General features: G+C 49.0%; 1 protein-coding gene across 2 annotated transcripts in view; it reads left to right on the forward strand.

The window, feature by feature from the left end:
* Positions 1-16,147, forward strand: part of LOC101322511 (pseudouridine-5'-phosphatase) — a 450,455-nt gene that overhangs the window by 55,397 nt on the left and 378,911 nt on the right. Inside the window, exon 4 of one of the 2 annotated variants that reach the window (XM_019944729.3) lies at positions 14,612-16,005. The exons of the other annotated variant lie outside the window; for it this stretch is intronic. Within the exon in view, the coding sequence (XP_019800288.1) occupies positions 14,612-14,788 (177 nt within the window). The 3' untranslated portion in view covers positions 14,789-16,005. Of the gene's footprint in view, positions 1-14,611; positions 16,006-16,147 lie in introns of those variants that run through there. 2 annotated transcript variants of the gene reach the window in all.

A 16,147-nucleotide genomic window follows, 5' to 3' on the forward strand; every position in this document is an offset into this window, starting at 1 on the left:
TCTTAGTTGCAGCACGTGGGATCTTTAAGGTGTGGCGTGCGGGCTCTCAGTTGCGGCACACAGACTTCTTAGTTGCAGCTTGTGAACTCTTAGTTGTGGCACGCATGCAGGATCTAGTTCCCCCGACCAGGGATCGAACCCGGAACCCCCTGCATTGGGAACACAGAGTTGTACTCACTGGACCACCAGGGAAGTCCCCAGAGTTTTCTTTTGAATTACTTTTTTGTTTTGTTTTGAAGAAAGTCTCGCACATTAAGCCTTTATGTACCTGGAGAGTTAAAAAATGGCAAATGTATTTTAACTTGAGTTCTGATTAACTGTACAATGTCTTCATCATATAACACTCAGACCATTTCTTCAATTACAGAAGTCATCACCTGACTTGACTTTTCAATATGTGAAATGGCAATTAATATATTTTACATAATGTCTTGACAAAGAAACACGTTAATTTAAAAATCATTCTCTGTATCTCTTTTTATTGTGTATTGTCTATATGGCCAAAGTCTGCAGACAGGTGTAGGCTGTCAGGTGTTGCTGCTGGAAGAGCTACTTCACCTCCCAGAATAATGGGAATCAAGTGGGTGCGTTGCTTCTGGCAGATTGAAAGTTAACAGGACTTCCCTGGTGGCGCAGTGGCTAAGAATCCGCCTGCCAGTGCAGGGGACGCAGGTTTGAGCCCTGGTCCGGGAAGATCCCACATGCCGCGGAGCAGCTAAGCCCGTGCGCCACAACTACTGAGCCTGCGCGCTAGAGCCCGCGAGCCACAACTGCTGAGCCCCTGAGCCACAGCTACTGAAGCCCGCGCGCCTAGAGCCTGTGCTCCATAACAAGAGAAGCCACTGCACTGAAAAGGCCACACGCCACAACTAGAGAAAGCCCGCACGCAGCAACGAAGACCCAAAGCAGCCAAATAAACAAATAAATAAATAAATACATAAAATTAAAAAAAAAAAAAAGAAAAGAAAGTTAAAACTTGGCGGCCAGGTGAGATGAGCTGCGCTTCTGTCTTTGGGGGATTGCATACTCTTTAGTCAGTGTCTCACTTCTGAACACCCCATTAGGGGCATAGTGGTGCTCGAGTCTCTCCTGGCGGTGTGGAGAGTCACTGGGCCGTAGTCAGCCACCTTCGGGGCCTCAGGGAGACTGCACATCCCTGGCCATTGCTGCCCAGGCCTCATGCCCGTCTTCTCCTGTCACCCAGAACCACTGAGGAAAATACGGAGGCCTCTGGTCACTGGTCTTGGTATTATTTCACGTCTCTTGCAACCTGATGTACCAGGCCCTCCCTTACTTCATTTAAAAAAAAAAAAAAGATCTCAACTATTCCTTTCATAACTCCTCCCATTACACATCTTTTCTTTCATCCAGCCTGCCTTTGCTTGGTATCCCTACTGACTTTTTGTGGACTAGGTTGCTTGCTTTCCCAAATTCCATTGTCGAGGGGGGAAAGAACGTTTTCTGTACCCTCTTAGGTTTGGTGGTTGGGGGCCTGTAAATTAAACGGACAGAAGAAATTAACAAGAGAAAATACAGATTTCTATTTGTGTAAGCATGAGGCAGTTCCCAGAAAAATATGATTCAAGGAGGCAGTGAGCACCTGGGGCTTATATACCATCTTAATAGGGGTTGGGGAGAGACAGAGGGGCGCTTCGGTAGAAGAGACGACTTTTAGGAAACATGAATGGGCTCTTAGGAGAACAGATGTGAGACGTGGTGGTTGTATGACGATGTCTGTTTACACAGTTTCTTATCCAGGCTCTGACCTGTGCAGACTTCTCTTCAGCCATAGAAGTCAACCTTCCCGGGTTGTAAAGCTCCTGGGGAGGGGATTTATGGCAGTTGCGTTCTTTAGGGAGGCTTTGCTTTTAGGAAGATAAGGAGAATTTAGAAAAAGCCTTGCCCTGCAGCTGTTGATCTCCCATGTCTTCAGCTCAGAATAATCCTTGGGCTCCCGTGGCATGTTCTGGGCCCCCTTCACCACCGAGCGGTCCCTGTTTTTTCCCCAACTCCCCATCGTCACTTTCTTGCTTCTTCCTGTGAATATTCAGCCTCTGGTTGGCCAGCGGTAAGGCCTCTGCTTGCCGAGCTGCCCGGCCTCTGCATTTCTGAATGACCTCAAGTCCTGCCTTCACCCCAAGGATTTTCATCTCCCACGGGGCCTCAGGGAGTCCTGCTTTCCAGGAGCCCTTGGTCTGGCTCCCACCTGAGCCAGCTGGTCCCATGCCAGCCCCAGGGACCCCCCCGCCCCCCACCCCAGACCGCACCAGGAGCTGTGAGCCCTGTGTTGCACCACGTGTTTTCTCTGCTCTTTGTGTGTTTGTTTGTACGTGTGGTTGTGCAGTCTTCACATATCGGCAGTCCGAAAGAATGATGGTTCTCATTAGGCCCTCGTAACAGCATGTACATATAACCCATCTATTTTAAGCCACCATCACAGAATGAAAATTTGACAGGGCTCCAGACACTGAGAAGGATGAGTTGTATCTTGGATTTGTGAAAAATTAAATAGTCGTGCCCACAGGTAACCTTCATAGACACACAGAGTTCTGCTAGGGTCGGGGAGCAGTGACTCAACTGCCAGGGCTAAGAAGAACGTCTTCCTGCGTTCCCAGCTTTGCCTTTGTAAAGCTGTAAACCGCGTGTGTGCTCGTGTCGCTAGCTCTGATTCTGTGTCGCTCTGCCTGGCTCCTGACAGCGCCCCTTTGCCCGGCCGCTTCCTCCCTCGCTGGTGACCCCAGGGCTCTGTCGTAGCTTCCCCTTCTGTGTTACTAGCCTGTCATCAGCGGGGAAGGGGGGTTGCTGTATTGGGGTAAAAAAAGTCTGTCTGCAAAGGCTTCTTAGGCAGCGACAATGAACAAGATACCTCAGAAACACTGGATTACTCGTATGCTAGCTTAAACAAATACTGAGTTAATAGTCCCCAGTAATTTCCATGGACGGCATCTGACAGATTCAAGGGTGATCTTTTTTTAGAGGGCGTCCCCAGTGGCTACATCCCCGGAACTTTGTTTGTTTAAACTAGGGTGACTGCGTCCTCGCCATCGGCCAGATCCTGTGCAGTGCTAGCTCTGAATCTCCGTGTTCCAGGGACCCACCTAATCCCAGGCCAGTGGGGATGACTGGTTCCCCCTTGTTTAAGTCCAGACTTGGCAACAGCTTGTCCTGAATGCTGGCAAGAGGATCCAAATCTCTTTGAGGGATGCTGGGGGTCTTGGACCAGTTCTTCAAAGCTTTCCTAATTCTAAGAGTCTTGGGCGTAAACTGGATGAAGATGGAATCCCTCCCTGTTTTCTAAAACACAGCAGCATCGGTCCCCAGGTGAATGCAGAAGGAACTGGGATGTGAATTCTGCACAAGTAAAGAAGACTGGCCACTGGGTTGGGAGTTTCTTGCCAGGGTCCTTTCTGTGGACCATCAGCAAATTAGAGCATGGTTTGTTTTATTAGCTGAAGGCCTCTTAGCACAATCAGAGGGTGTGCTGGTTGTATACTGTATTATTCTCTCCACAGTTAGCCAGGTGAATTTTAAATGTGAATTTTGGTGCTTAACATTGGACCAGTTGCCCATGTTCCTTTCCACCTCTGCCCTAACAAATGACCACAAGCTTGGGGACTTAGAACAATGCAGATTTTTATGTCACTGTTCCATAGGTTGGAATTCCGGGCCTGGCATAGCTGGGTCCTCCGCTCCAAGTCTCACAGGCGTGAAACCAAGATGTTGGCTGGCTGGGCTCCTCCCAGGAGGCGCTAGGGAAGGACCATGCCCAGGCTCATCAGGTGGCTGGTGGAACCCAGCTCCTTATAGGTAGGACTGGAGTCCCCGTCTCCTAGCTGGGTGTCCTGGGCTCCGCCCTCAACCCCTCGAGGTCTCGCTCTGGTCCTGACAGTGGGTCTTACATCACAGAGCCAGCACTGGTGCATCCGACTCTGCTCATGCTTGACATCACTCCTTCTGCAGCATCTCTCCCCCTCCAGCCAGAGAAGGCGCTCCGCTTTCAGGGGCACACCTGGCTAGAGGAGCCCCCAGCCTTTCGGCCAGGACACCCTCCCTGTCTCCAGCTCCATAGCCTGAAGCCCTTCTGCAAAGTCCCCTTTACCGTGTAAGGGACCCCATTCATAGGTTCTGGGGCTTCAGGGGTGGGCATCTTTGGGGACCAGTCTGCCCACCGCAGTGCCTACTCTCAGTTCCAGTTTTCCCACTTACAGGACGGAGATAAGAATATTAGAAATGTTAGAAATGACATTTGCTGCAGGAATAAAGCTTCTCCCAGGCCCTCTGCTGCTGACTTTCTCCCTCTACGTTGTTCTTTGCTGCTTCTACATCATATTCCGTAGGGGTTCACATTCCTGATTCTTCCAGAGTCTCCGCACAGCACCTGGCTGCTGACCCACTGCCCCCTGTCTGCAGGTCCTGGGGTGCTCTTGGTCACCAGGAGGCTGGCGGCCACACTCGCAGGCAGGCCTGGCTCCAGGCTGGACCAGGACTCACCCAGTTGGGATGACGTATCAGTGCCTGTGAGTCGGAGCTCTTCACTGCCCCTGTTCTATTAGACACTAAAATTGAGTCAGAGGCTGAAATGATTGAAGTCTATAAGAAGGTAAATGCATGGGATATGAAACATTCTCACCCCACTAATATATTCTCAAGGTAGAGGAAGAAAGCTAATACAATGCTGTATTTATTGGTCCTTTACTTGACTGTTCTGCCTGCAAACACTGCTGTTGTTGCTATAGTCTGTTTTGAAGGTAAATAGTACTTGCGCTGTTTCTTTTACCAGCAGCTAAAAGCGCCTACGACACATGGTCCCTGGGGCACGTGTTGGGGTCCCTGGAGGACCACAGAGCGCCCCGGTCCTGGGTAGTTTTTGTGGCTCTCACCCCACCGTGCTGAGTGTCCACTGGCCAGTGTCCAAGAAGCGGAAAACCAGGGTGTGGTCTGTGGCCACACAGGGATCCACACGATGCAGAGGGCTCGGGTCAGCTTGGACCCTTGGCTGGTAGATGCCCCACCCCCGCATTGGCAAACCCCAAGAAGAGACTTGCAAACTCAGGGCTTGCTGTTTATACTTCTTGAGAACGTTTCTTGGCCCACGTGGACCCAGGATGCCTTCCTGACTGCTCTGCGCCCACCTTCAGGGACCTCATGCGTCTCCACAGCGTCCCCTGCCCCTCCGGGGTGACCTGACCACGCGACCTCTTGCGCACCCTTTGCCCAGAGCTCCTTATGTCTTCACGCACTTCCGTTCCTAGTGAAATAAAAGCGTCACCCAAGTGCCAGAGCTGGTTGACGTTTAAAGTGAGCATTTGCATCATCTGATTTTATTCATTATAAGCGTTTTAAGTTAAAGTTATTATGTACAGGGAGGATTCAGACCATTCCAAGAAAAAAGGCCAAGGACTTTATTTGCACTAATGTGAAGTTTGCCATGGTCAGGTGTATCTTCTTGAAGCTTTTCCCAGATGTATTCCTCAGAGCATTAATTATGGGGGACGTTCATTGGTTTTCTCTGAAAACATTTCCACATTTGCAAAACTTCTCCATCAAACTTGAAACAATGGGTTTATCCAGGGCAGTCCTTCCGGAAACTTTTTTTATGCTGATTTTTGTATGTCACGAATCTCCAGTCCCTCATTCAATGTGAAGAATCTCCTTTTTGCAGTAGATCTCTCTGGACTGCTGCATCAAAGAACATTCTGGAAACCTCGTACCTAATGACGTCCTAGTAGACAGTTTATCTTTATTTTATTTATTTTATTTTCATTGCAGTGTAGTTGCTTTACAATGTTGTGTTGGTTTCCGCTGTACGGCAAAGTGACTCAGCTATACGTATACGTATATCCCCTCTTTTTGGGATGTCCTTCCCATTTAGGTCACCACAGAGCACTGAGTAGAGTTCCCTGTGCTCTACAGTAGGTTCTCATTAGTTGTCTATTTTATGCATAGTATCAGTGGTGTGTATATGTCAATCCCAATCTCCCAATTCCTCCCCACCCCTCTCCCCCTTGGTATCCAATACATTTGTTCCCTACAGTCTGTGTCTCTATTTCTGCTTTGCAAGTAAGATCATCTGTACCATTTTTCCAGATTCCATATATATGCATCAATATACGATATTTGTTTTTCTCTTTCTGACTTACTTCACTCTGTATGACAGTCTCTAGGTCCATCCACAACTCTGCAAATGACCCAATTTCGTTCTTTTTTATGGCCAAGTAATATTCATTGTATATATGTACCACATCTTTTTTATGCATTCCTCTGTTGATGGATGTTTAGAAATGAACATTAATACAACTACTGAGAGATGAAGAAAAAGATCAGAAGCCTCCCCTGGAATTAAGCACATCTTCACTTCCAGAAGTGCTGAATTAGCTACGGTTGTGTGTAAAAGAAAGCCTTCATCTGGTTGGTGGGCACTCAGTGGGTTCTCAGGATTCAGGCGAGTAAAGAGAGTAAGTACCAGAGAGTAAATCCTGGAGGGCCTTGCCTTCATAGGCCTGTCATCACCTGTAAACAGGTGGCTGGGCCATAAGTAACAGCTGTTCGCATGCAGAGGACTGAAGAGAGGCCTCCTGCATCGGCAGCAGTGACATGTCAACTCCCAGAACAGCGGCCTGTCCGTCCCCTCGCTTGGGAACGAAGAGTTTAACCCCCTCCAGGTCCAGTAATTACATAGGCTTTCCCTGCGTGTGTATCGCTTCCCAAAGTAACTGTCAGCCCCCCCTGTACACGACGTTTGCAGGCGGAGTGGAAAAATCACTTAGGCAGGTCTTCAAAGGCGCCCTCTGTCCTGTGATAATTCTGTTTATGGCTTAAGCCTCTTCAGTAGCTATGCCCAAAGGCAGACAAAACGTGCTGTGCTTCTGCTCTTCTAGGCATTTGTGGAATTAGGTCATCCAGGAAACATTTATTTCCTTTCCCCAAACTGCAAGCAGTTGTGATCTAAGAAACCTCCGAGTGGTTCTTCCTCCGAGAGAGTGCTACCTGGAGATTACACACAGCTCTCTGTTAGACGTATTGTAGTAGTGTGCTTGGGCGGCCGGAGCGCACTATCACAGGCTGGGGGGTTGAAACAGCAGCACGCGTATCCCCGCGGTTCTGGGGGCCAGACGTCCAACAGGAGGGTTCTGGCAGGTTCTGCCTCAGGTGAGCGCAAGGGGAGGGCCAGACAGAGCAGCTTCCCCTTCCTCTTGGAAGGACCCTAACCCTCTCTGATGAGGGCGCCCTTGGGACTCATTTCACCTGAAAACCATTCTAGGGACCCTGTATCCAAATACCTTGGGTGTTAGGGTTTAACGTTTGAATCTTGTGGAAAACAATTCGGCCCGAGTATGTATTTCGACATGGTAGCCATGCAGGGGGATAATCTTCAAGGCTGGTGTCATAGCTTAGCTCTCAACACGTGAAACTAATAGGGACCTTGAGTCAAACCTGTGTTTCACGAGTAGCGTGCAGAAGGCCGAGGAAAACACTGATTTTGCCCATTTACTTGAATATGTAGAAGAGGTAGGAAGATGAAAGAAAGTATTCTGATGACCATTTAGAAACAAATAACACTTGTTTTATGAATCTTTAAAATACGCAGAGCCTTTGAGAGCATTGCTGGGCTTTTCAGTGGTTCCTGACAAAGTGGTGAACACAGAATCTGTATTATTAAAAGAGAACATGAGAAAAAGGTTTTTGAGCTATCTTGAAGTCCTTTGCTCAGCACTTAATTTACACGCACATACTTTAAGATGGACAACGAGAGGGCCTCACGATGTAGCTTTCATGAATAAAATGACAGAATTCCTTAGGAAGCTTCCCGCCCATGCCCGCCAAGTTGTTAAATACTACATTTTTCAAAGGCTTTCCTCAAAAGGAAAAGGAATCCATTTAGTGGTGTGATTCATTCGTGTATCTAGCCTGTAACTCTAGAGGATTTTTTTATGCATATGTTTATCTCAGTACTGGCTTTATTCTTTTATTTTCAGACTAAAATTAATTCAGTAAGACAGCAGCTCTGCAGTGTGCAGGGGATACTGACCTCAGCATCAGACACTTACGTAGAAGACCACAGCACAGTTCAAATCTGCTTTACCTATAGATAGGTGGATGAGTGGGTGGGTGTGTAGGTAGGTAGGTAGATAGGGATGGATGGATGGGTGGATGCTTGGATGGATGGATGGTGGGTGGATGGATGGATGGATGGTGGATAGATGGATGAATGGGTGGATGGATGGATAGATAAAAAGATGAAGAATATGAACAAAAGTAGTAATTAACAGCAAAACACATGCAAACTTCAGTCATTTTTACAACAGTACTTAAGTAAACATGTAATGAAGTGTATACATATTTGCTATCACAATACTGTGGTACTTGTTTATGGGTAATTCACTGACAAAGAACAAGGAGACCAGTAAAACTTAAACCTTAGATATGAGCACTGTTAATAAAAAGTTAATCAAAAAACTTTAAGACCTCCTCAAAGTTTTCATGCCTCATAGTGTGAAAATTGAACTTGATACTATAAAATTAATGCATAGAATCAAATCTACTGCCAGAAGTGATATAATGGAAGTTTCAACTTAAAAGTAGTGGTTTAGTTGAAAACTGTTTTAGTGCTTAGATTTGGATTATCCATGGCTTTATATATAACGAAAAATCACGGATGCTGCTTTAGGGGTACTTAAATTTGCATACACGTAATGCCAGGCCCTGAGAGGCTTCAGAGTGAACCAGAGTGACTTCATGCCAAAGTCTGTGTGTTACTGAGCAAAAGGAAAAGCTTCCTTCCCTAGAGACGATGTAATCACATGGAACAAGTTCACTAGTTCCAGAAAAGTGTACCACTTAAAATGTACGCTTGTACTTGTTTGAAATGTAAAATTAGTTATCAAGTGTCATCTCAGGTGGGTCTGGACCTGAAGGGAATAGGTGCATGGGATTGAAGATGAGTCCCTGTTGGCCTGAGCTGATGAGGAAAAGCACGGTGAGGGCCGTAACTCCGAACGTGTGGGAACCCAGTGTATAAACCATCCCTTGGAAGTAAGGGGAGGGGGCCCCAGGCCATCTGATGACACACCTAGCAGACGGGTCTAACATTGCTTCTGGGGCTGCAGCTCACCTGGCCCCACTGCTGCCTCACCTGGTTCCCCTTCTGCCCCCCACTGTCGCTGAAGCTCCATCCCTCCTGGGCCGTCTGCTCATCTCAGAGAAATGCGAGGCTGTCTCGGGCCCCTCCTTGTCTCCCCTTTTCCCTCCTCCTGGTTGCAACTCCACACCCAGCCCCCCCGTGCGCTCCCACCCAGCCCCCCTCTGCTCACACTCAGCCCCCCTCCTCTCACACCCCGTCCCCCTCCTCTCACACCCAGCCCCCCTCTGCTCACACCCAGCCCCCCTCCTCTCACACCCAGCCCCACTCCGCTCACACCCAGCCCCACTCCGCTCACCCACGACATAGGCAGGCCCCTCATCTCTCTGCCAGACCCTCCCACAGTGGACTCAAACCCAGGCTGTCACAAAGCAAGCTCTCTTTCCCTCCACCAAAATGGCAGTCCCAGTGCCCTCCGCATCAGAAAGGTCGGACTCTCCTTTGCGTCAACGTCCAGGGCATTGTCCATCAAACTCCCTGTTGCCTTTGAAGGATCTCCCTAATCCCATCCACCTCCCTGCGTTCTCTCCGCCACCGTCAGACAAAGGTTCAGTTCTGTGCAATTCCATAGTTACCACATGAGCCATCTTAGTTCCCTGATGCTCCTGTTGAAAGTACCTCCTAGCTACCCCGCCCCAGCCCGTGGTTCAGACGAGCAGCGTGGGCGACGGTCGCGGACGTGGGCCGCCTTACAGGGCGCTCCTGAGTCTGAGCACCTTCAGAGAAGTGGGTTCGGCACCTCCGTGAGCTATAAGCCCCTGATATACTTCCCTTCACCTACCTGGTGGTTGGAAATGTCATTCTTTCTAAATTAAACCCCTCAAGCTACAGTTTAATTAATCTCATCTGCTCTCCTGGAGATGGAATTCAGATATATTTTAGCTTTCAGCTTGGTAAAGTGAAAAAGAACATTGGATTCTGGAGACCCGGGCACAGTTCCCAAATTCTGTCACCTGCCTGCTGGTGTGACCTTCAGCTCACCTCTGAGCTTCCCAGGCTCAGATCCCTCAGCCATGACAGTGACAGGAGAGGGCTGGGCTGGCCGCTGCCCTCGAGGGTGACACTCTGCGGCCCCTGTGTCGCTTTGAGTCCCGACCAGGGCGCTTCCGCCACCTCCGCGAATTCAGCAGGCGGTCTTCATGTACCCACTCCTGGCCTGGCACCATGAGAGGGCGCCTTCCCCGCAGCCCTGCCTGCTTACAGCCAAGCACAAGCTGTGAGAAGAGTACTCCTGACCGGCAGCTTCCTTGAAGTACTGGAAGTGTGTCCTGGGGTACCTGCTATGTGTGCTGTGCTCCAAAACTCACTGCACTGGTGAAACGATTGCATCCACACCCGTCCACGGAATCTTGGGCCGAGGGCCGAGGTGCAGGTGGGCGAGGGAGGGCGGGCGTCCTACTCCCCTGGCCTCTGTACCTGCTGCAGCCCCTGCAGAGCCTTTCTTACAGGGACAGTTCTTCGGCAGACACCAAAGTACACATCTCCAGTCACACTTGACAAGTAGGTGTGAGCGAGTTAAGGTTAGGTGCAACCAGTCAGTTCTGGGTGGGAAGGGCTGGTCTGGTCACTGAGGGAACAATGAAGTGTTGAAAAGGAAGAAGAGAGACAAAGGCCAGCGTCTGTTAGCCACATGTGGCCCTTAGAAACTGCCCGGACATATTTTGGTACTTGCTGGGAAAACATACTTCCTCCTTTTTGTTTGTGTAAGGTGTGAGCTGTATTGCTTTAGCTTATGTCTTTCAGTGGTTTTATGATTCAGTGGTTTTATGACTGTTAAGTCCTGTTATGAACAGGCATAGTCTTTCCAGGTAACTTTCAAAGGTTTATTCTTTGGTTTCAGTAGAGAGACAAGCCGTGCGATGACTGTTCATACAGTGTGCACGATTCTAGGCTCTGGGTAACTTTCCCTACGAGTGGTCCTTAGAAGACCTTTAGGTCTTAGGGATCAGGGCACAGCATAAGGAGCACATAAAAACCTTTTGAGGCATTTTCACAGGTGCTCCAAAATCTAGTTGTTCTGCTTTGTGTTTCTGCTCCTTGTAAGAAGGAGGGGAAGCCCTACGATTCCCGGTGCTGTCCGTGTGCTGCCAGGGCTGGGGTCGGCCACCTGGACCCATCGCTGCTGCTGTCCTCCGCAGGATCCGCGTCGTGTGTGTGGTTCCTGCCCTGCATTTGGCTGCTCTGTTCAGCTTTTGTGAGGAGGGCAGGGCCGGGGCAGAGGGACCGAGGGGTCCAGTTTCCTGTATCATACACCCTCCAATGCACTGGCCGATTCCGATACCAAACGCGGCGTGTGTGCCGATGACGCACACTGAGGCCAAACAGCACTCAGACTCTGGAGTCTGGAGCAGAGAAAGGTTTACCACAGTGCCTGGCAAGCAGACGGTGGCTCATGCCCCCCAAACTCCAGACTCCCCCAAGGGTTTCAGCAAAGCATTTTGAGAGGCAAGTTGAAGCAGCAGCGTGGATAGTCGCTGCAAACTTCTTGGTGCCAGAATCCTTTGTTCTTGCAACTGTCCACATAGGTCCGGTCGCGGTGTTCATGTAGACCTCCAATAAGACAAATGGTATTCTTTGTTCTGCAACTTTTTATCTCTACCTGAATGGGAAGGTGTTACACTTTTAAAGGTCAGAGCCTTGAGAATGGGCTCTCCTGTGTATTTCAGGCTACAGGCAACATTCTTAACTGGAAGCTAAAGCAATAGCGTACAAAGGCTAAAGTTAAAGAAGCAGATCCAACATGGAGTCGTATTTGTTCTTCCCTATTACAGTCTGCTTTTAAAAACGTCAACTTCTCTTTTAACTTCTCCGCACTTCTCGGATTCTTATTGACCCATGGGAAGGGTCCAGCTGGCGCTCGTGGAAGGCGTTTGTTGGCCGCAGGAGAGGAGGCAAAGGAGAGGAACTTTAGGAGCTCCTGACACAATGTATACAATCAGGGTTTCTGCTATTCTTCCGACCGTATTTACAACACAGACTACAATCGCTTTTGACCTTTCAGAACAGTCGGCATCAAGAGGCTGTGTGCAAACTCCCCGTCCTGTCTGCCGGGCTTTGCCCTGAGTCCTTTCGAGCGCCCAGCCTTACTTATCTGCCTGGACACACTTCCAACGGCCCTCCTGCTGCACAAGCCTCACACATCCCTCCTCCCTGTCGTCCTTCAGGCTGGCCTCCCTGATGCCTGCCTGCCACCCTTCACTCTGCCGCATGCGTCCTAAACATCGCGTTTCACATCTCCGTGCTGCGTTGGGGTGATTCATTCCAGAATTAGGTGGGGACAAAGGATAAATTGGAAACAGAAACCAATAAACGGTGCGCGCCTGCAGAGAGAGTGAAACCTTCAGAAACAGGGTATGTCAGTTACGCCGCCTGTATTAGCCGTAAGTACCTACGGAGCTTTTCCCGATCATGCCACCATTCCTCCTTTTATTTCCTGGAGCTTAAACGGCATGTGGACAGAGCATGTGGACATTCATCTGTATTTCCTGGAGCTTAAAGGGCATGCGGGTGAGCTGTCAGGTGTGAATGGGCTGACCACTGTTCTCAGATGAGGACAGGTGTCTTGCGCCCCTGTTCTGCTCAGTGCCACGGTTTCTGAGCCACCACCTTTTCCTCACACCTGCCCACATGCTCCTTGGAAGGAGCCTCCCACAAATACAAAAAGCTGTTTTCACGACTGGAGCCAAGCACCGTTACGCCAAGGAATCAACAAAATCTCTTCCTCCGCCCCGCTGAAAGCTCACAGGCGGCCTGCACAAAGCCTAAAAATCTCACGTATTCAAAGAACAACATGTCAGCAGGTGACATTTAAGTGCTTGTCCATGGTCCCAGGTAAAACAACAGGGACGTTTAGAATATGGTCAGGTCATAACTTTAAAAAGTCAGGGATGGAAACGTCACCAGCAGGGACTCTCTGAATGAGATAACTAAGAAACGGCACCTCGGCGGCCTAAGCGGAGTCATTCCCCCCTGAGAGGGAAACCGTCTTCTCTCGGTAGAGGCAGAGAGCTTGAAACAAGACAGGGGGCCACAGGAAGCCTGACAGGAAGGCAGTGGGACTGGGTGTTCCGTGTGCCCAGGACCGTCCAGTTCAGCGCTGTGTCGCGGGCATCAGCCCGCTCTCTGAGGTGCCTAGTGCTGGCTTGTTGTCGTGACGAGTAGTAATTCGCTCGGTCCTCACCTCGGCCCTGGGGGGAGTCAGCTCATAAACGGCTCAGCCTCCAGGAGAAAGGGAAGGAGGGAGGGAAAGAAAAGAAGTCAGTGAACCTGTTCCAGAGCAGACCAGCAGTAAGAGTGTGAGAGCATGTGTATGTGTTTGTGTGTGTTGTGCGTTTTCCACTGACTTAAAGACATCAGAGGATGCAGACCTTCTAGTGTCAGGCTGCACCTGGCAGCTGGTGCCCAGGAGCCGTTTCCAGGTCACCAGCACATGCGGCTGGGACCGCAGCGACCTATGAAGTGGGGTTGGGGGCAGTCGTTGTGATCAGTGGCAGGGGGGCCGGGGGCTGGGAGGACGTGAGGGGGAGACTGTCAGGTCCAACATGGGCCACCCCCGGGCGTCCTCGGGCACTGTGGAGAAGAAGGGGCACAGGAGAGCATCTCAGAGGTGCCGGGAAGAGCCCTCTTTATACATGTCCAGCCCCTACAGAATCTTAATGGAAAAGACTAAAGCTGCTTTCACATTCAGTGTGGGATTCCAGGAGCCAAGGGAAACTTTCTCAGTGGGTGCTCTCCTCGGAAGGAAGGTGATAAAAAGGTGACACACCCGTTCACCGCTGGGTAGACTTCTGCCTCGCATTTGGAGCGAGTCCTGACGTGAAACTCGCAGTAGCGATGGTCACAGGATGGCACGTTGAGGAGCTTCCTGACGCGAGCGGGGGCACAGACACTCCCGTTTAGTGGTGGTGTCTGAATAAGCTGAAACAGGTACCGCACCTGGTACTCAGTCTTTGTGTTCGGGAGATTTTTGGTGCGTGACGGGTACCCCCAGGGGCTAAGTTTTTCACTAAAACATCCTAACGGTTTAATTTCCAAACTGCAGTACTTGAAACATTGCCAGCTCTGAAGTCACTTTACACCTAAAAAGCGTATTTTTTCTTACTTTTCACAACTTCCTCTCATGCTCAGCATGGTCAATTATCAATTGAACAGATTCTTATGATTCAATTAAAATAAATTTGTAAACCGAGAATCCAGTCTTTCCACTCAGCTGTGCCACATTTCGGTAGCACTTTGGGGCCAAGATGGACCTCTTCCCTGTAAAGTGACGTGGTGGGACGCACTCGGGCTGCAGAAGGGCCAGCGCCCTCTTCTCCCCACAAACCATAAACCGGACAGCCTCCACTCCGTTTCTGTGTCACGCAGAACACCGAGCTGACTCAGCTGACGGTGGTGCGGGCAATGAAAGCCCAGTCTAGACGTGTGGTTACAGAGAAGGCCGTCTCAACCCTCTCTTTCTTCCTCACCCCACAGTGCCTGGTCTTTGAAGATGCTCCCAATGGGGTGGAGGCCGCCCTCGCAGCTGGGATGCAGGTGGTCATGGTTCCCGACGGAAACTTAAACCGAGACCTGACCACAAAGGCCACCCTCGTGCTGGATTCCCTGCAGGACTTCCAGCCCGAGCTGTTCGGTCTGCCGCCCTATGAGTGAGAGGCTCCTGCGCCCACACGTGTGGCCCACGCTGCCCAGGAGAAGGGCAGAGGAAAGCCCAGCTCCCAGACCTCCACGTGAACAGTCCTTCAGCCTGTGAAGCCTTCTCATCCCACGAGGGTCTGGCCCACACTCTCTAAAGGGTCAATGAACTGTAACGTGACAGACAGAAAGCAAAAGAGAGACAGCCCAGAACACAGATGGAAATTGTCGCTTGAATAGTCATGTTTAGTATTTGAATAATTTGGGTTCATTTCTTTTTCTTCTTCGTTGTTCTCAACCCTGGCTGGAAAATGTAAAATATATATACATATAAGTATATGCTTTTATGTGTATATGTGTATGTACATATTTATTTTAGTTACATACATTGTGTACTGTGTCAGTCTCCTCAGTGTTTCATCTTAACATGCGCTAGCAACTAATAAAAGTGAGGTGGTAATGGTAGTTCTGTTTGGTTTGTAATCTGAGTGGGAAATCCGCATGAAGGATGAGGTTTTCATAAATCATTTCTCTTTATCAGCAAATGTTGACATTCCTTATGTGCCCTTAAATCTCTGTGGACCTCTACTGAGAGACTGACTGTGAACCGTATCTTCCGTTGTTCCCTTTCAGTGTGAATATAATGGTAGCCTACATCTTATATCGAGGTGCATATCCACGTTTCAGAATGTTTTCTGCCTCAGAAATCATTTCCTTTAAGAACATTTATTTTTTAATACATTCTTTGATGCAGATAGTATTGGATTTCAGAGTGCATCCTTGGTACCACCGAGAGCCGTAGCCCATTTTTGGAACAATTTATTGGACATTACACTTTGGTGATTAACTGCTTTTAGTAGATTTACTCAGCCTTTTGTGATGGGAATATAGTGAGAGGCATTGAAAATGGGAACAATACAATCACAGGGTGTTTCCACTGGTGGACACCCCACCTCTGTCCCGCCCTGGTCTCTGTTATTGATTGTCCTTGAGCTAATTTTCAATTCTGTGAGTCTTAGAAAGGTGATAGTGATGTATGTGATTGTCAGGGGGAATGATTATCTGTGCATGGTTGTCTCTGGCTGTTGACCAATTTTACATCATTTCAGCAAATTCATTTCAACATTCTTGAGTGCTGTATACGTGTCTGTTCTTTGAATTCTCCTTGGAATCAGTTGTAACATCTTACTGTTCCCTCACCAGTGTGTTTAATTGAATAAAAGTTTTGACACTTACTTGTTCATGTTTTATTTGTATGGGAGTATGATTTTACCTTTTTTTTAAAAAAAATTATCGTCTAACAAATGTAAAACATAAATGCAAAACATACATGATTGACTTTCTTTTCTCTTAACCCAAACAGTGCTCACATGGTAA

This window comes from Tursiops truncatus, chromosome X, assembly GCF_011762595.2.
Source record: "Tursiops truncatus isolate mTurTru1 chromosome X, mTurTru1.mat.Y, whole genome shotgun sequence".
Classification (NCBI taxonomy): Eukaryota; Metazoa; Chordata; class Mammalia; order Artiodactyla; family Delphinidae; genus Tursiops; species Tursiops truncatus.